Source organism: Haemaphysalis longicornis, unplaced genomic scaffold (assembly GCF_048455015.1).
Source record: "Haemaphysalis longicornis isolate Haplotype H1 unplaced genomic scaffold, Haemaphysalis longicornis Haplotype H1 scaffold_1, whole genome shotgun sequence".
NCBI classification, from domain to species: Eukaryota; Metazoa; Arthropoda; class Arachnida; order Ixodida; family Ixodidae; genus Haemaphysalis; species Haemaphysalis longicornis.
The window spans coordinates 285,721,734-285,742,425 of NW_027526203.1; the positions used below are offsets into that span (position 1 = coordinate 285,721,734).

Sequence of the window (20,692 nt, forward strand, 5' to 3'; positions counted from 1 at the left end):
AGCTTAGATTCGCATCGTTTACCCACCGTGGACCACGCTACCTCGAGGCGAATTTCATCTTCACCGCGGCCCCAAAAGCCGCGAATTCAAGCTAGATTGCCTAAATCGGTTCTATGCAACAATTTTCCCATTTAAGTATATTACAAAAAGGAGCGTACAACGCGGTGCGAGGAAACTTCGCCGAGACGCAGCTGACGCCCATACGCCGCGGAGCAAACGCGATACGATGCGATGAGGTTTTTGAGAAGGGGGTGGGGAGAGAGAGAGAGAGAGAGAGAGAGAGAGAGAGAGAGAGAGAGAGAGAGAGAGAGAGAGAGAGAGAGAGAGAGAGAGAGGAGAGAGAGAGAGAGGCCCGAAACTGTCTGGCGCGGGGTGCCGCCAAGCCAGCAATTCGGCCAGCTACCAGAGGGCGCTGCCCACGCGACATGGATGGACATAAAGGGGAGCCTATGACAACGTAGATGGGGGATTGTTGTGGCATATACTGGAAGAGGGGATTGGGTCAGAATTTGTAGGGCTGCTAACGGCATTATATGAGGATAACAAGGCGCATATTACATGGGAAGGGCGTACAGGCACAGAGCCCGTGTACATTCGAAGAGGTTTAAAACAGGGGTGCCCCCTTTGCCATTGCTGTTCACACTTTACATTAGATGAATGGAAAGACGATTGGAGGAGAGTGGATTAGGCTTTTACTTGTCGTACCGAAGCAATGGAGAGTTGGTGGAGCAACGGATTCGGGATTGATGTACGCAGACGTATAGTGCTGCTGGCAGATAATGCGGAAGACCAGTCAAAAACTGGCCGACATTTGTGGTGATGTGGCAACGTACCTAGGCCTACATTTTAACAAACAGAAATCTGGAGTAATGGTGTTTAACGAGGAAGCTCATACAGCACCACTAAGGATTCAACAGGAAGACATGCCATTCGTAAATAAGTACAAATACTTGGGTATCTGGCTTAATGAAGGAAAAGGCTACCAGAATGCCCATGAAGAACACCTCAAACTGAAACGGAGACGAAACGCAGCAGTAATGAAACATAGAGCACTTTGGGAATACACTAAGTACGAGGTAGTGCGAGGCATCTGGAAAGCGGTAATGGTGCCGGCACTCACGTTCTCTAATGCCGTATTATGCTTAAAGTCAGATATCCTGTCGGGACTGGAGGTTAACCAACAGGCAGTCGGTAGATTAGCACTGGGAGCTCACAGTAAGACTACAAATGAGGCGGTACATGGCGATTTGGGCTGGGCTTCATTTGAGGCGAGGAAAGCGCAAAGTAAAATACTTTTTGAGGAGCAGCCTAGACATTTAGATGAGAAGAACTGGGCAGCCAGAGTGCACAGGTACCTGCACCTTAAAAGTGTGGACACCCAATGGCTGAAGAGGACGCGAAAGCTGGCGACTAAATATAATTTGACCGCGGCGAATAAGCAATGGGGGGCAGTTAAAAAGCAAGTGAAGGAAACAGAGACGCTCATGTGGTCAGAGAGGATCGAAAAGAAGGGATCACTGGGAATCTATAAAGCAAGCAAACAAGAGATCCGGAAAGAGAACTTTTATGACAACAATAAAGGTAGTGCGTTGGTCTTTGAGGCGCGGGCTGGCTGCTTGAGAACTCGAACTTACATGAGCAAATATTCGTCCCAGGATGAGACATGTGTGGGATGTGGCAGGGATAAAGAAACAATCGACCACATAGTAATAGAATGCCAAAAGGTTCAGCCGGCTAGCATTGGGGGGAAAGTCCTACTTCCTGAGGCACTGGGCTTCGCAGTTGATGGATGCTCTAACTGGTCAGCAGTAGGTATTATTAACTCTTTCGCTACCGCAGAAAATTGACCAATTTTTAGGGGTCCAAGACAACATTTTTTTTTCTGCTAAAAAAATATTTAGGCACTAATTGCAGGAGCACAAAATGCAGATTATTTAACGGCCTTTCCAATAACACCAGTTTTTTAAAGGTTTTTATATATCATAGTTGTGAAAAAAAATATCAAAATCAAAAGTTTTGTCAAGTTGTCGAAAAAAATGATAAAAAAGGAGTTGTATATATCAAACCACCGGTAGTAGAAAAAAATTAGAATATGCATTTTGTAGGGAAACATTTCAAAAACACACCCTCAAAAAATGTCGACTTGCGCGGAACAGTTTTTAAGATATAAAAAAAAATGTTAGCATGCACGGTGCTCGTGTCATGCGGTGAAGCCCAACCTCTAATTCAAAATGAGCAATTTCGGGTGGTTCCCTGGAATAAATCTGGCGGTTTGACGTTATCAGAGGCACCAATTTGCCCCCATATAACGTAAAAACATCTTGTCAATGGCTGACTTTGCATTTACAGCGAGCACAATATTTGGGACAAGCACGCGATGCGGAAAAAAACATGCATGAAGTTGAAAACGGAACGCCGTGGCTGATGCTTGCTGTCGTTCACGGTCAGTTATCTCTCAAAACATAAAGCTGAGCTTTATTATCATCTTCTTACTCGCAATTGTAGCCTTGCTCGCAAAAATTAGGTACGATGAGCTAGAATCGTGCCCTGCGATCTTTGGCCGAGTAGCAGGAGCGCGATGAAAAAGATCAGCACAACGAGCCTCCTCTATTGCAGCGCTACCTAACATTTTTCAAATGAAACAGTACAAAAACTTATCAGAGACTCCGTCCGAATAGACAGTTCAACTAAGCAGCAACATTAGACACCCGGATATATCCTCGCATGGAAACGAAACTGGAAGGCGAACAGCTGGCAGTGTAAGGCCGGTTTGAAGCGCTGTCCTCGGCGGAACAGATATCTGGCGACTGGGTGTGACCTTTTGACTTGCATCTGAAGTTCTTATCGCAGAAATCGGGTTAGGGTGGGGGGAAATCAGGAGCGGCGTGCTTTGTTCGAGGATCAGTCGCGGACGCTTCAGGCGCCATGGCAGGTAGCCTTGAAGTTCGGTAACTGCGTAGTAGCGCTAAATATGAATTTCGCGATGCAGAAACGAAACCGAAACTGTTGTAAACTGTTTGCTAATGGTCCTGGGGTAAGTAGAACTACCACAGTACTTAGAACAACTTGCGCAAAGGCAATAAAACTGCCTAAAATCATAAAGTAGCTTTGCAACCAGGCACTGCTTGATATTTTCAGCCGATTTCTGGGATTATTACTGTCAGAGCGCGAACCTGACGATTGAAAATCGTTTGTTATAGTTCCCCATTCACGCCCTGATAGCGAAAAACAAGCGCTGGTGCAGAGTAATTATGAGTTGCACGCATTCTTCGTTGGTAGCCGTGACGCGCGATGACCACGCCCCTTTTCCACACCCAGGTGATTCAAAAGCGTGTCAAAAATCACGTTTCCGTTGCAAAAATGAAAACAAAACTGATTTTGAAAGGCCATTTTCTGATCTAACTCCGAACAGCTTTACTTGTTCGAGAAACGCCTGGAACGCTATGAAAAGGCGCTCGCAAAAGTATCGATCAAATTGATCGATTTTGATAGGCGCGGTAGCGAAAGAGTTAAGCAGCGGCTAGAGTATTAGTGGAAAAAAAGCAGGGAAGTCGATAGTGTCATCCCAGCCAGGGGTAGCGGCAGCGCAGAATTAAAAAGAAATTCGAGTTGATGGTTGACTAAATTTAAATTTAAATTACTAAGATAGGCTAGTATATGGCAGGCTAGATGGCGCATGCCGTCACCCTGATTCAAAAGGGAGGCCTTTAATAATAATAATCATCATCATCATCTGTGCAAGTCGACAGGCTCCTCCTACTGCTACGCGCGTCGCGCGTCATTTTCTGACCAAGGCACAAGCGGCCGCGGCCGCGGGATCGCCGACGCGGGCGTGAAAATATCGCGCGCGCAACGCCGACGCGCACGAACCGCGTGCAAAAACGCTCCTGTAGTGAGCTTGGGCACCGCGAGTGAGGAGACCAGAAGGGACATATCGGCGACATGGAGGTTAAAAAAAAAGTTGAGAAACGTCACGGATTTCTTCACGCGAAAGTAAGAAAAGAAATAAACGAAAACTTTTAGTGCTCAATTTTTTGGTCTGTGTTGGTTCATACGAATTTCGGGTGATACGAATATTTTTCGCGGTCCCACGAGATTCGTATGATCGAGATTTTACGGTACTTACAGTACGCGTCTGCTTGGTGTAAAAAGCGTAACGTTATTCGTTACGTTGTTTAAAACGGCATAGTTGCCTGCATCAACGTTTCATTTTAAAATGCTTCTAGAAGTGTGAGCAAGCAAAATTTTAACAAAAGTGCCAAGCTCAAAATGCTGCTTGTGGAATTCCTCGGAGGATGGTATCTAGGGACATATATTACAAGAGGATGTTGACGAATTTTGCATGCTACCAAAAAAATCAGCGATTGAATAAATAACTGCACACACGCACAATGCACTGGTTAAGCGGCGAGGGTAATGAAGCACGTGAGAGGACAAATAAAGCAGTGATGACCGAGCCCTCAATTTTTATATCCCAAGTTCTTTTGTGAAACTGCAGCAATGCATTCACCGACTGACACCCCAGTTTTCCCTTAAAGGAGCCATGAAGAGAAAACACAAGTTTGGTTCATTCAAAAGATTGCCTCGTTAGAATCATACTGACACCACTTTTAACGTAAACTTCGCTCAAATAAGCTACATAATTAGGAACAACGGGAATCGTCATGCGACCCACCAGCTCATTTCCCGCAACAGAACCTATGATGTCACATGAGCTCAGCTCTGCGATTGGCGGAGGCTGGCAGAAGCAGACGCAAATTAGGTAGAGCTTACCAACTAGACGAACGAGCGATTTGCGCTTAAATTTAGGGCACATTCTTTACAAAGCAATAAGAATGATGGGACAAACAGTGGAAGTTACGAAAGCGCATGTAAACATAGAAGTACTGATGCGTTCTGCTGTTCGTACTGCGCACAGCATGCTTGGTTTAGCTGCACAGCACTACGGGGCTTGGGGTTGTCTCAGACGACACTGGCCGATTGACGCAAGCAACGGTGTCTTACGTGAGCCCATTTGTCGAGCGAGCACTGTTTCAGGGAACGAATATTTTCTCCCAGAACAAAAACAAGCCAGGTTTAAATGCGGGCAAAAACAAACCAAACGCTTGCCACGGTATGGTGGCGCCATCTAGGTTACGGAACGTAAAGAAACGCGGGAACAAACCAACACCGCTGTACAGGGTGGAGACAACCTTTGAACGGTCCCGTGCCGCCGCAATTGGGCCAACGGGCTCAACGCGTTATTCTTTTCGTTTCCCACGAGACCTAGCAACGCGAAACAGACAATATGATTCAAACTTCTTCAGTAAACCGCGTTGCGGCGATAATTTTAGCGCGGTTTTGACACAATGACTTGCTTCGGCGGCGAGCGAGCAACCGAAAATGGCGGCGCCAGCGTATACGTGTCTTTACCCTGTACGGCGGATGCGTGAATGAAGGTACTCTAGGCTGCAGAGCGGTCGGTTCCTATGATGTCATTTGGGAGCACGAAAACGCACGATTTAGCGGGAAAATCAAAATTTTAACCTAAATTGTTTAATTTCTCAGTGAATAAAGCACCGTTTGTATCCGGACAAGCGCTGGGGGCACTATAAAACACGAAATCTTTCGAATAAAACCAACTTGCATTTTCTCTTCATGGCTCCTTTAAAGATATTTGCATTATAAAATCACATGTAGATTCATATTCCAGAAATCAAACCCAATACTTTGACATGTGGCTGCTCACCCTATACCTCTCTCCATGTTTTTGTAGGGAAATTTTCTTCCGGTCCAGTCTTACTAATGAACACCACACAGTGGAGAGAATTTAATGCATACCGTAGTATTTATTTTTGTAAATGCACGATGAGGTTTCATGCACAAAAATATGGTCCCAATCGTGAGTGGAAAATCTGCGCTATTGACCACATAAACATTTTGCTAGGTCCCCACTTCATTTCAAACAAGTTACATCCATTACTTAAGTTCGCTATATGTGCTTTTCACAGCAGCTTGTTCATAAGTGGAAGTTCTGTTAGTAACTAGTAACTCGGACACTTCTAATAATATGATTGCACTCCGTGAAAAGTGGACCTAGTGAATGCATTTTGGTCTTCGTAGAGACATGATGTGTTTAGGCTTGCAAGAGTAATCTGAGCATGCTAATTACATATACAGTGGAATCTCGATGATACGATTCTGGGTGGTACGAATTTCTGAGATGTCCTGGCGAAATTGCATTGTTTGCAATGGGAAAAAATTGGGCCGTTACGAAGAGACCTGCGCGGCCCGGCGGATGACATGAACAAACCGGCGAGGCGCCTGATTGCCGGGCGAGCAAGCGACGGCGATGTACGGGCTCTCTCTCTTTGCTCTTTGCCACTCTTTCTCCAGGAACGGCCACGCTGTTGTTTTCTGCTCGCGAAAACGCGCCGTGCACGCCACAGGCGCGCGGACGCCGCTGCGCGGCCGGCGGCGGCAACATGGCGGTGGCTTCGGTCGCAATGTGGTGTGGTGCACTCGAGCGACCGTTTCTAGCCGCTTTTTAAAATGTCGCTCAAGGCACACACGAAGTTGCTTGTGCAGTAAAGGAACTGATAATGTGGAAGAAAACGGTACTGCACTCAAACCTTGTTATAACAAAATTTAAGGGGAGCCGTAATTGCTTCGTTATATCCATTATTTCGTTATATCAATTATAGAAGTTTACGGTACTGTATGCTCAGTTGGATGCATGCCTATAAGCATGCAAAGAAGGAAATTGCCTCACGTCCCACTGTACCGCTGCGCTACCACGCATGCGAAGGAAATTGAATAAAAGACAAATATTTTGCTTGCTCAATGCGCACCAGGCATAGTTGCATTCCTAATCAAATACCTGGGAACAGGTCCGCGATGCTCTTGTTCACGTCCCGCTTTGGTTTTTAAGTGCGAATGCACTTTATAAGCGACCCCAAACCTTCCACCGCCGGCGGCGGCGGCGTCCGCAGTCCTCCTCTCCCTAGCAACGGCGTGGAGCGGAGAGGAGCGTCGGTAGCAACGGCGCGGTGACGTCACTTCACCACGTGACCGCGCTCGCTCCGCCTCCTCGCCGTGGCTGCGCGCCGCTCCCCGCACCGCTCCTCGCGCCGTGACGTCATAGTATGACGTCACAGCGCGCCTCCTCTCCCCAGCAGCTGCCGCGCGCCTCTCTCTCCACCGTGACGTCACACTCTCTCCTCTCCCCCTCGCTCGGCTGCAGCTGCCGTGCGCCGCTGTCCCTCTCCCCTTGCGCTCGCCTCCTCTCTCAGCCACCTGGCTCGGCGCGGCGTACCCCCCTATATATGCAGCGATAAACTGCCAGACCTCCGTGGGTCGGCTCGCGCGCGCTCACGGGCGAATGCAAACGGATTTTAACGTTACTCCCCCTCATAGCATCACCCCGTGCATTCGTACTTAACCATGTTCACCCTCGGGGAAATGCTTGGGAGTTTTTTTCGATGGTTTTCCCCACTGCTGGGGTCTGCTTGTGCACGTCTGGTCAGTTGCCTGATTCACGTAGGCGCACACAGCCGCGGCATGCTTACAGCGGCCGGTAATTCCCGCGTTGCAAGAGCACGTCCCCGAGGCTAGGGACCGTGTATGACCGCAGATGTGCATGCGAGAAGTCAATTTAGTATCCCCATCTTTGTGTACAGCGGTGAGCTCGCTAAGGGTGAACACGGGAGCGCGTGGCCGCCGCTACTATCAGAGCAGCCTACCGTGGGCTGCGCAAAGCATCACCAGAGTCCTTCAATGCTTCTCTGGTAATGAAACTCCCGGCCAAGTTTCGTACGGGGACAAAGGCTACCGCGAGAGGCGCTACCGCAGATCGGAGGGCATCGGGAGGCCGCCGCTGCTCTGTAGCCTGACCGGCAGGCAGAATGCAGTAGCAGCATGCTCGTTCGCACCAAATTTTTTCGCCACTCACAAAATGACAAGTCCATTTGAGCGGCCCACGACACGTAAAGCGAAATCGCACTGCTGATAAAGCGGCGATAGTCTGTTTTATCTTACTCCGTGGTCCGTTCACTGCCAAACGCGCTCTGACCACGCCCCTGGCTGCCCCCCGATCAACACCAGCGCCGCGGCGTGGCAGCGAACGAAGCTCTCCCATAGCGTGACGGTAAAGTTTCATGGCCAGAAAGGCATTGAAGGACTCTGGCATCACTCATGCGCTGTGCGTGTCGAGCCAGAATTTCCTTTCACGCGCGCATTGTGTCATCGGAGCGTCTGCTCGTTTTCTGCAGTTGCGCGTCGTGTGCTAATGGTGTCCCGCTCTGTACCTCGAATCATCGATCTTTGTATGAACATGCCTAATAAAAATCACAAAGGTGCTTTTCCACCGTAAATTGAATCGAGGTTGTAGCGCGCAATCTCACTTCAAGCTCTCAATTTATTTTTAATAAACATTGTGCGCAGGTGTTCCTTCGGTTTCTGGGGCAATCACTTACAAAATATAGTGCTGCTAAAACAAGCGTCATCTTTTCTTCGAGTCTGAAGCAAGCTTGCGATTTGGATGTGACGAACCGATTGCATTGCATTCAAGCTAATGAACGAATAACCGTCCACTCAACCTTTTTCTTGCGGATTGCAGTACCCAGTTATTGATACAGCGGCCGCTTGCCCCATTGCTACAAGCAAGATGAAGGTAGCAGACGACGCTCCGACGACGCGATGCGCGCGCTGATAGCATAGCCTCGTTTGATACGCACGGCGCATCCCACAGTAGGCTGCTCTGATAGTAGCGGCGGCCACGCGCTCCCGTGTTCACCCTATGCGAGCTCATCACTGTACTGACTGTACTTAGCCCCTGAGCGCCAAGACATTCGACAAGAGCGGGCGAAACCAGCTCCGGCCGCACGGCAGCCCGGTACGCGTACGCCGCTCTAGGGCGATTTTCCTCCGCGCGCGGCGCTACTAGTATCACTCCGGCGCGCACCCTGGCCCATCCGTACGCCCCTATTGGGGAGGAGATTTTAGAGTGGAGCCCCTAGCGGCGCCAACGAGAAACTGAATAGAGGGGAAACAAAGCAGACGACACAGGCTTTTAAGTGCGAATGCACTTTATAAGCGACCCCAAACCATCCACCGCCGGCGGCGGCGGCGGCGTCCGCAGTGCTCCTCTATATTTAAAAAAGAAACAGCATCCGGCGCCAGGTTTCGATCCGAGGACTTTGCGGCCGCAGCGCGACGCTCTACCGACCAAGCCACAGACGCGACGCTGATATCAGTGTTAGTGACGCGCCTTATATCTTTAACGCATTCAAACTACGTCGTCAGCGGCGTGCGTTGGCGACTCAGCGGCGTTATAGCGGCTTGATAACTGCGTGGTGTACACGTGATACTACAAACCCGATGGAAGAGATGGAAGAGAAGGCGGCGAGGCGGTGGGCTGCGGGGGCCGAGCGCAAGCGCCGCAAGCGGGCCGACAACCGTGCATTCGCACTTTCACATTCTCCCCCTCGGGGAAATGCGGGGGAATTTTTTCACATAGCCGGAGACGTACCTTATATTTCTGGAGAACGATATTTAGCCATTTATCCAATTCTAGGGAGCACTTTTGAGTGTATGTTGATCTGAAAGAATTAGCCCAACGGTACACATTTTTCGAGAAGATTTCGCTAGCTGTTTTACAGCGTTTTGTCCGAACTAAAACTCCACTTACCTAACATTCAGCCGACCCTCTACGAGAGCTGCCGCACTCGGTCAGTCTTACCATGGCTATGAGAATCTGTACAACTGTTGCACGAGAAAAGTTAATAAAAGAAGAAACAGAGGAGCGAAGTATCCAACGTTGTTTAGTTCTCGGCGTTCGAATGAAATTCCAGTTTGGTAAGAAACTGCATTCGCGTCGGTGTACTGGTCCCTCGACAGGTGCAAAATTTTGTCTCCCCCACTGAACATAGTCCCACACAGTAGACGCTGAAGGCGACAGAGTTATAATTCCTTCACAGGCTTTCACACACTATACACGTGCAGATACGCGCGACACTGACCCGGTTAAATTCGCATGAAAAGCTCCGCTAAGTTTGCTAATCTCGCGCGGCTGTAAGAGCCACCGCCTAACGGCTGCCTGCGCTTCGAGTGCTGTCGTTCAGGAGAGGGGAACAAAAAGAGCAGTGACCTCCCGCATTTTTGTGTGTTTGTATTGATTCCGGCCACCCAATAAGCACAGAGTGCTAGGGAAAGAAGAGTGGGGTGGTAAAGGCGGCAGCCAGATGCACCCTCCGTATCGTTCCCTGCCTCAACGTCAACTTGTCTTTCTTTGTAGGCATTTATTTGCAGACAGCCACGGGTCGCGTGATTGTTTAGACCAATGAGAGTTGGTGTCGCGGCGGCAGCTTCTGTTTCAAACGTACTGGTTTTCTCGACGTGCTAAGGCTGCGCGGAAAATGTGCGCTTATCGCTTGTTGAGTTAGCTCGTCTGTGTCGGTGTGCAGTGTGTCCCATAGAGTTATGAAACTCTATGGTGTGTTTGCCTTCAATTACCTGTGCTTGTTCCATCACTGTCTGCGTGTCAGCTCGCTCGTCTTATATGCGCTGCCGGCTCTCCGTGCGACGACGTCTAATGGCCATTGGATACCGACTCACACAACAGATTGTGTGGTACGTGTAGTGCTGCCTCCTATTTTGTGCGGATTACGCGTCGTCCACGCTAGGAGCGTGTCTTGCGTTGCTACCTGTAAGTACCGCCAGAGTCCGTCAATGCTTTTCTGGTCGTGAAACTTCGCCGTCACGCTATGGGAGAGCTTCGTACGCTGCTCAGGGAGGCCGCGCCGCGGCGCTGGCGTTGATCGGGCAGGTGGTGGAACAACGGGTTCTGGGACTAATGTATGCCGACGACATATTGTTGATGGCGGACAACCGGGTAAGTATGCAGGGCTTGATGGATATATGCGGGGAAGAAGCGACGCACCTAGGGCTATCCTTTAGCAGAGAAAAATCGGGGATCATGGTCTTTAATGACGGCGAGGAGCACAAAACAGTATCAGTGCAGCAAGTAGAAATACCATTGGTGAAAGAGTATAAATATTTAGGAGTATGGCTGAACAACAGCGAAGATTACACGCAGGCGCATGAGGCTCACCTTAAGACGAAAGGAAGACGGAACGCGGCTATAATGAAGCATAGAGCCCTCTGGGGATACAGCAAATACGAGGTGGTAAGGGGAGTCTGGAAAGGGGTCATGGTACCAGGATTACCTTTCGCTAATTCGGTTCTGTGCATGAAGCCAGAGACCCAAGCAGGCCTGGAAGTAAATCAGAAGGCGGTAGGCAGATTGGCCCTAGGGGCCCACAGTAAAACTACAAATGAAGCGGTACAAGGGGATATGGGCTGGTCGTCTTTCGAGGCGAGGGAGGCGCAGAGCAAGATAAAGTTTGAGGAGCGACTTCGTGACATGGAGGACGAAAAATGGGCCGCGAGGGTGTTTAAGTACCTGTATTTGAGGAGCGTGGACACGCGGTGGAGACGGAGGACCAGACAGCCGACCAAGCGGTACGGAAAGTCGGTAGGGGAAAGCGGGGTTTACACAACAGTTAAAAAGCAGATAAATGCAGCAGAGACGACGAAGTGGGCACAGAGAATGGAAGCAAAAAAAAACCCTGGAGACTTATAGGGCAGAGAAACGGGAAATTAAGGAGGGATTCTATGGCAATACGAGAGGCAGTGCGTTGCTCTTCGAGGCACGGGCAGGGTGCCTGAGAAACCGGGCATACACGGGTAGCTACAGGCAGCAGGATGAAACGTGTGCATGTTGCGGCAGTGATCGGGAAACTATAGACCATATTGTCAGGAGCTGCACAGAGATACGGCCACCGCGGGGTGAGGGGGAAACGACGCTGGCGGAGGCTTTGGGATTTGGGGCGAGGGGGAACCTCAACTTCAAGGCCATAGAGGTAACGAAGAGGCGACTGGAGTGGTGGTGGAGGAAAAGTAGGGAAGGGATGGGTACGCAGGCGGAGTAATCATGCGGACGAGAATTTAGAACAGCGAGGGGAGAAAAAAAGGGGGGTGGGAGCGATGAGTTTAAAACAGAAAAGAGGGAGAGATGGGAAGGAGGAAGCAAATCTTTAGGTTAGCTGGGAGTAGGGCAAGTAAACGTAATAAAACAGGCAAGTCGGTTGCTGACAACCGACGCCCCGATTCAAAGGGAAAGCCACTAATCATCATCATCATCGGGCAGCCGGCGAAGCGGTCGGAGGGGAGTGCGGCGCGTAGCAGACGCTCCTTGCGGTGTTAGCAGGGCTCGTGGGGACTAAAAAATCAAGCACAGATAGCAGTCGGCAGTTTTGAGCGTGCGTTCGGCCGCATACGGCTTCCCTGCAAGGGCTGCAATCCTGACGGCTTCGTTTTGTAGCCACAATTGAAAGCACAACTACCAACATTCCGTTTCTATCCAGAAAAGTGCCACCAAACACGTACGCAAGTTCTGCCGCGCACGGCTTAACGCGCGCTGCAGCGGCGGCGGCCCGATGCCCTCCGTAGGATACCTCGAGAACAGACCGCTGTACAGGGTGGAGACACCCTTTGAACGATCCCGTGCCGCCCCTATTGGGTCGAAGTGCTCAACGCGCTGTTCTTTTTGTTTCCCACAAGACGCAGCAACGCGATACAGATACGATGGTTCAAACTTCGCCAGTAAACCGCGTTGTGGAGATAATTACGGTGCGGTTTTGTTACAATGACTTGCTGCGGCGGCGAGCGAGCGAACCAAAATGGCGGCGCAACGCATACCATAATTACCCGATTCTAACGCGCCCCCGATTCTAACGCGCACCCGATTTTCCAGGCAAAAAAACCGAAAAAACTTGAACCTCCGTTTGTAACGCGCAATGAACTTTGTGAGCAAGAAAAACGAATGCGAGAGAAACGGGCGATCTATTACCCGAAGTAATCTCACTCATCTCACTCCTCGTCGCTCTCCGAGAGCTCCTCGTCGCCTTCCGCTGACCGCAACATCTCGTCATTGGTGCCTTCAAGCGCGTTCACGATGCCACACTTCTGAACGAACGTTCAACCATGTTCGATGGGATCGTGGCCCACGCCTCACATGCCCATCCCGCGAGCTTCTCCAGAGGCATACGCTTCAGCCAACCGCTCGTTGTGAACGCGTGGGAGCCGTCCGTAAGCCGCGGAAGCGGCGCACCTTCGTTGCCGCTGCTGCCATTGCTGTTATCAAGCACGCAAGTGGAATAATTTGACGATTTGTGTGAACGCCGAAAGAAAAGTCTAGGCACCTAGATTCGAAAAATTGTTGCTAAAAGCTTTGGCGCCGGCTTGAGATGACGATGGCGATGGGTGGAACGAAATTTCAGCTGTTTCGGCAGGTTCAGTTTCGTATCCGATTCTAACGCGCATGCGATTTTTCGGCCTATTTTTGCGTAAAAAAGGTGCGCGTTGGAATCGGGTAAGTACGGTACATGTCTCCACTCTGTACGGCGGACGCGCGTCAATGTAGGTACTCTAGCCCTCCGATCTGCGGCGGCGCCTCTCCCGGGAGCCTTTGTCCTCAAACAAAACTCCACCGGGAGTTTCATGACCAGAAAAGCATTGACGGACTCTGGTACCGCGGTCCTGACTGTTGCGCAACAGGTGCAAATTTAAAAAGAAATCGTTCCGTGTTATTGTGCTATGCTTGTTTTTTTTTTTTGTTCGTTCGCGGAGCCGTATCCTGGCACTTCTTCATTAGCGCTTTCATCTTGGAAACATGGGCTTGTTTTAACGGTGGCCTGCGGCGTGAGCGTTGCAGGTGACCAGCGCTGATGTTACTTGTACGCGTTTTTAGACCACTCTCGCGGCCGTTGTTTTGAAGTGAAGGTTGCTAGCAAAAAAAAATATTTTCAGAGCAGCTTTTAGCATGTTCAAGTTTCATTTCGGCGTAGCGTGGACTGTGGGGTATCAGTCGTCTTCGCACGCGGGGCCTTATAAATTGCCGCACTGACTCGCAGCTCAATTCGTCGGTATGGAACTTACAACGTACATTCAGCGTTCATCAAAAGTGACCTAAGCCAAACTTCTTTTGTGCCCGGTGAGGAGGAACGTTCAATGGGAATTCTCGAAAAACTTGCAACTTTCAGCGGCTTGTCGTGTTCACCACGGGTAAATTGTCCAACGGAACAGCTGTTCTTTTTAAAAAGACAGTCTTTTCAGCGCCGCGAATGATTGTAAAGCCTTTCAGGTCGGCTTTTCGTGTCTGTGGCGATTTCTGCGCTGTTATTATCATTTCCGTCTAAGATTTGCCTGAAACACTCTGCGCTGAAGTGTACTACAGACCAAGTCCAACGTTCCTTCAAGATTTCAGCTTTGATATCCAGCACTTGCGTTGGGTTTCCGGCTGCGGAAAGCAATGCAGGCTAATGCCTGATGTATATTTCGTAGATTTCCACTGCCCCACTACGCATAATTTCCCTGTACATTAAAGGCATCTTGTTTGACCGACTAGTGCCCTATAGAAACCCATGTATTTTTGTCGTTTGTTTCCCCTCTATTGAAATTTGATCGTGGCGCCCCCTAACTTAAGCGGCGCCACCTATAGGACGATCTCCTGGCCATATACAAGGGCGACGAGCCAAGCCTCTCAGTCACAGTAACAGGGACAACAACAAGATGACATAGTCTGAAATGGATGATGACGATGATAATAAGGACACGGTAGCACCACTAAAGACGCATGCTGTTTCAGCTGGTAAGGAGAAGGTGGCACCACTGCAGGCCCCATGTCACGACGATACACAAAATGAGCTCCTTGCAACGCTGGTTCCTCTAATTTTATCGGGGTGGTGTGCACGACAATGGACCGTGAACAGTCCACCTCGATAGCAGCAGTCAAATGTGGTCGCCCAAGGCAAATCGGCGCTGAAGAGGAGAGGGCACAGTGGAATGTGGTGAGGTCAGCCGATCTACGATTTAACACTAAGGCTTTTCCCAGGCCAACCTTGCTCGTGCCAGCACGAAGCGAGTCAGCAGGCCACATAAACTACCTCTCAGCCACACACTCTCTCGGCCACGTTTGCTCACCTGCTTCACAGGTGCTAATTCGACTGCAAGGGGAGAGGACAACCACTTCTGAAGCACCCGCATCGGCGACATCGTTGACTATGAAGCTGGCTTTTCCGCATAGCATTTCTCTGGTGGGATGATGTATTCGCCACCAACATTATATCCCCGAATACTAGCAAACAATGAACTAAGGGAAGCATGAAATCAAAGCTGCGAGTATGTGTGCTTATGCCATCCATCTTTTGTATGTGACGCGATATACAGTGCTGCAGGCACTGCAGAGGTGCTCGGGTGAGTGTCTCAGTGCTCTCAACACGTAAAACCCTGTAAGTTAACTGCTGCATTTGACATTTCTTTTCATTTGACAAGACCATTTGACATTTTATTCGGCAAGACCAGTACTTATGCGACAGGAAAAAAAAAAAGCTTCTTTAGTCAGTACTCACTGCAGGCTAGATTACCACACAAAATGCATAACTACGGTCTAGGTCATGCAAGCTGTTACCATAATAAAATGAAGCCTTTGCTTGGCTCAAGTCACCCCCACAAGATCCTTGCATTCGCATGTTTTGTGCACTCAGCTATTTGCTTATTTAGCCGTGGTTATTTCTAGAACACTGTACTTCGGTGTTTGCCCATTTCTCTGTGAAACAATTATGCTTGCCACCTCCAGTTTTCAATTGACGAAAGGTTGGGAAATATCAGCCGACTTAATTTTTTTTCCCTAATGCAATACAAAAACACATCTAAGATAGGAATACAATTTCTTTATTATTTGCATTGTATACTCCTAAAGAAAAAAGACTCCAGACAACCACTGGTACTGCGGCACACGAGTGAAGTCAGCACGTCAAACAATTTGAAAGCCCATGAAAAACAGGCTCACCAATGCATCCACGCCATTGTCAATGCAAGTGCAACAGTCCAAGGCAAGTACACAGGCTCAGAGATGCTGCATGGCATTGCAGCCCTTCGTTTACAGAGCGAGACACACCCCAAACAGAATCGCGGGTATGTGAGTTGGCCTGCACTCCCTGCCCCAGTTCAGTGCCAGTGTAGCCCCCGTGCCCCGTGCAGTCTGTCACTCCTCTGTCGGCACCTCCTCTCGCAGGAGGGATAGCCGTGTTCAGGTGCATGGCAGAGCACAGCACTGCGTGAACTGGTTCAGGTGGCACAGGGGAATCGAACAGACCTCACGGCTACACCATATGGTGCCAAGCACAGGCATTCCATTGTGTTTCACACAGGCAACATTACAATAGTGCATACAGCGGCACCCCTAGGCCAGCAATCTACGGTACTTCTTAGGTCTCCCGCTGTCTGCCCTCTGTGGCTGGACATCTGCCTACAAGAAATAACTTTTTGGAGACTATTTTTTAAGCTACACAAACATACCAAACCACTGTGGAAAAAACTAGATAGGCAAAGAAGTTTGCCGAACAGCACTGCAAATGTCTTTGTGGCAAAACATGTTGGCCATGCAATTGAAATTCCCATGAAACAACTTTTTATGCCTCTCTGATCCATCTGAACCTTAAGCTTCCATCCTTTCAACAATGTAGTTTACACTTTCTAGCAGTCTTCCAAAAAGTTTTGTTCGAACCTCTGCAACCTAATCTCCTAAAACGTTTTTTCAACAAGTTCCTTGTGCTCAAATGTATTTAATGTACCTGTCCTGGCATTTATCCCTTGTCTTACAAGACATTCAGACAAAAGCCAATAATGGATGGCACATACTTGTTTTTTTCCTTAGTTTTTCATACGTGTGCAGCTCTGCTCATTTCAGGCCAAAACCAATGCTCCACTGCCCAGAATGCAATTTTATCCCCTCAAAATTTATTCCGAATGCTGCAGTTTGGAATCAATGTGCTGCACAAATTACTTACTGTACTAACAAATTCCAAGCAATTAATTGCAGGCCAGAACCTTACCGGTCTTTGCAAAAACTTCTTCCTTACTCCAATTGAAAATGCCTATAGTACCACCACTTTACTGTCACAAAGTTGGACATACACAAATACTAAAAAGTACTGCCATAACAGAGCTTAAAATTCACTTTTAACTTATTCAGAAATTAAACACTTAGGGAAACCACACAATGGGCCATTCAATCCTCCTCAACCAAATGAGCAGCTTAATTCACAAGTATAAGTAAAATGTGCGTTTCTCACATTGAGCACAAGTACTAACATTCCTTTACAGAAAAAAATATTTAAAAAGTTCTTTATTACAGAGGCTTATCACAGCCCACCACAGCTCCTGTCCTCTACAAACTTGCTGTCCAGCCGATTCCAGCACCAAAGAATTCATTCTGAATGCAATAAAAGCTATGAGCACTCTGGAAACGTATTCAACCCCCATCCCCACAACCAGAATGACTGGACACAACTGCTTCGAGCACTCGACACAAATACCGGTGACAGAAGACGCAATGGTGCGACAAGGGACTGCGATGTGATGTGGTGCTCCGCACGAACGTCAGTGGTGACGGTCTTTGCCCTTTTGATGCTTGACTACTCCTCGCCTGATCCAGTGCCTCGCTTAAGTCGTCGTGACCTCGGTGACTGACGTGGTGACCGTTTTGGTGACCGGTCTGTGCATGAAGTAATTACAGAAAAAGAGAGTCACTATAGACCTTTGCTTACAAGCTCCACTGCAATGTACACATTTTCATCTGGCCTGTCTATTGAATAAAACTAGCGCTCACATAAGCAAGTTAAGAGACAACACAGATGCTCCTTAAAGGGACACTGAAGTGAATTTGTCAAGCTCCCGTTTTTGCTTGCACTGCGTAGACTGGCTCAAATTAGCACACTTTTCATCGTTTATCCGGATGACTAATCGGTAATTATTTTACAAAGCGCGAAAGAAGAAAAACTACCATGCGAGGTATGCGGCGGCCGCACCAACTAAGCTGTGACGTTGGGAGGAGGGGGCACCGTGATTGGACGATGCCCAAGGTTAGCAATTAAACAAGTTTCGGTTCTGTAAAACAACATGTTTGACATCCGATGGCATCGTTGGATGGGCATTCTCAATATCACAGTAATCGTAGTACCGCGCTTCTGCCATGTTGTCGGCTGCAAAATGCATAAGATAAGCCTCCCAGGACGGCTTGGAATCGTAGCATTCATTAGCTGAGCCCTACGCTGTGCATGAACGCCCTCCGCGTCCCCGCAGACGCTCAAATGCATGCACTTTTCCCCCATATTTGGAGCTTGCCTCACTCATGCCTGTATAGTAAAAAGCGTGTTCGCACCAGTCCAAGGGTCTGTTGATTCTGGCCTGTGCCCACTGCCCGCAAGCAGTCGGTGCTTATGGCAACAGCACGCCAACGAGAACTCGCTAGCGCGCCAGTGCCAGCTGGACTAGTTCGTGGAGCAATGAACGTTGCGGCCCAAAAAAAGGTGAACCCAGTATAGAAAACATCGGCGAAAAACAAAAAAGTGAACTTATAAAAAAAAAAAAAAAAAAAAAGCATGAACCCGCGGGGATTCGAACTTGTGACTGGCAAAACACTTCGGGTGACATTCATAGCGCTCCAGACAACTAGACTACGAGCGGGCGATGCCGAACCTAGAAATATAAGCTATATAATGTATAACCAGTTTACACTTTTATTTAGTTTTAGTATTTCAAGCAGCTTAGGTGACTATTTGTTGTATTGCGCTCGTGCAGTAAGCGTCCCCCGAGTTTCCACAATAGCTCACGTCTAGCAATTGCATTTCGTAGGCGGAAAAGCGTTCGCAGATGCGTAGTCGTGCTGCTGACCGCTGTGCTTGTTCGCCCAGCGCAAAAAAGTGCTTCCCGCACCCTAGTTTTACGCTGTACGGTAAAAATATCAGTTGATTTTATTTCCTTAGTACCTATATTGACTTCGCTGACTCTTCTCCCCCTTCAGGAGGCCTTATATTTTCCTACTGGCGTACCAGTCAGCGAAGCGTCGCATGTGCGCTTGTGCAGCGCTTGTGTGAAGCGACCTTGACTTGCAGCTAGATACAGTGTACAAACTAACGAAGTAAAGAAAGGCACATTCTTCCATTCCCAAACATGTTGTGGCTTAGTTTCAACTGATCGAGCGAATTGCGACGAACCGTCGGCGGCCGGCGTACTAAACGCTGGGCCGACTGACTCGGTCGCGGAAGGTCGGCGAGCCGTGCAGTAGCGCAGCCAATTGCCAGCTCCTCTCCTGCTGACGTCACACGAAAACGCCACAGAAAATGGGCGAGCGTAAAGAGAGGAGGACAGCATTTTCGAATTGATTTTTCTACTAAATAAATTCGCGTAAACGCGCTCAGAGTGGTTGAAACAGGGCCTAGGAACTCCGGACTACAATTTGCGCTCGTAATCCCGCATTGTTTACAAATCACTTCAGTGTCCCTTTAATCAGTCGCACAGAGGGCCATTGCTTCTTGCATGGAAGCCGCAATCCCTCACTCTTGCCAGTCCCACACAAACAGCCCTAGCTCCTCACGCTACAGTTGGTAGAGAGAAAATGAAGCCAATTCGGTCATAGTTCGGCCCCAAGCTTAAAAGCCCACAAATCGGCATTAACTAAATAAGCCGCACCCTAAAAGGGCAATTATACACACAAAAAATAAATTTGAAGTGTTACAAAAAATGTAACGATACCCATACCCCATATACATATAAATAAGCAGCACAACCCACACTCTGCCTGCAACAAGCAATCAATCTAGCACTGGATGCTAAGCAGGAGCTTCATTTTTCTTTAGAAAATTTATTGCACGTCGTTCTTTGCCCCCTACAGCTCAGCTCAGCACGACCTATGACCACTGTATTAACTGTGATGACAATCATGCATGCACCCCCCTCACAATGCAACAGCCGCTCTCTCTTGCCTACACAGTTAATACCAGTGTTCATGAATTGACCTGACTTTAGAGTTTCATGCTAGTCATAGTCAACAAGAACAACTGCAGGAAAAACAGCCTTCCACTCACTGAGGTCACTAAGAGTTTCCTTGGGGAGCCAGTCGTAATCCACATCACTGGCACTTTGGGTGCCCATCTCCACTTTTTGCTTGCTGGCTGGCTTCTTCTTCTGCAAGTATGCGCACAGAAAGCACGGAAAAGAAATCAGCCCCCACTTTCCAACGCCACTAAATTCGCATGTTTCCCCATTGCACAAGCGTAGGCCACAGAGAACCAAACCAACAAACAAAACAAAGACAATGCAAACCTGCAGGTTAGCTGCTGGCTAACTCCGCATTTGCATAAGGATGTCCCTTGCTGTGACACAGCAAGTACCTGATGTATTCAGCCTCATTTTACCGTACAAAACATGCCAGACATTTTCATGCAAGACCCAACATAAAGCCAGGAAACAAAATTGATCACTTACTGGGGCTGACACTCCCTGTTACAACAAAAAAGAAGTACAAATTTTGCTTAGATTAATAAGAGCAGACAAGGAACAGATAACAAAAAAAAGGGTAGATCTCATTTGGCAGTGGTTAATAAGGCTCAGCAATGTTTATGCTGTTTTTCCTGCCCATTTCAAGGAAATGGTGACTGCAGAATGCCTGGAACCACTTGGACATAATGTGCTTCCCTTCCAGACCTTCCAAACTGAGAATGGACGAATACAGTAAAACCTTATTAATTCGGATAATTCAGTGTTCCTACTCTCTCTCCCCCTTCAAAAATGTACACTGCCCTGTGGCCGT

The 20,692-nt window shown here is 48.6% G+C and overlaps 1 protein-coding gene across 2 annotated transcripts in view; it reads right to left on the reverse strand.

Annotated features, from left to right (window-relative positions):
- Positions 1 to 15,750: 15,750 nt before the first annotated feature.
- The window catches only part of L(1)g0320 (signal sequence receptor subunit 1 l(1)G0320), a 28,131-nt gene continuing 23,189 nt past the window's right edge, over positions 15,751 to 20,692 (reverse strand). Inside the window, exons 8-10 of one of the 2 annotated variants that reach the window (XM_077679264.1) lie at positions 20,368 to 20,382; positions 19,968 to 20,067; positions 15,751 to 17,596 (exon numbers count right to left, since the gene is read on the reverse strand). In XM_077679264.1, coding sequence (XP_077535390.1) covers positions 17,517 to 17,596; positions 19,968 to 20,067; positions 20,368 to 20,382 — 195 coding nt within the window. In that variant the 3' untranslated portion in view covers positions 15,751 to 17,516. The remainder of the gene's footprint in view (positions 17,597 to 19,967; positions 20,068 to 20,367; positions 20,383 to 20,692) is intronic. The other variant, XM_077679269.1, reaches the window with a different exon arrangement.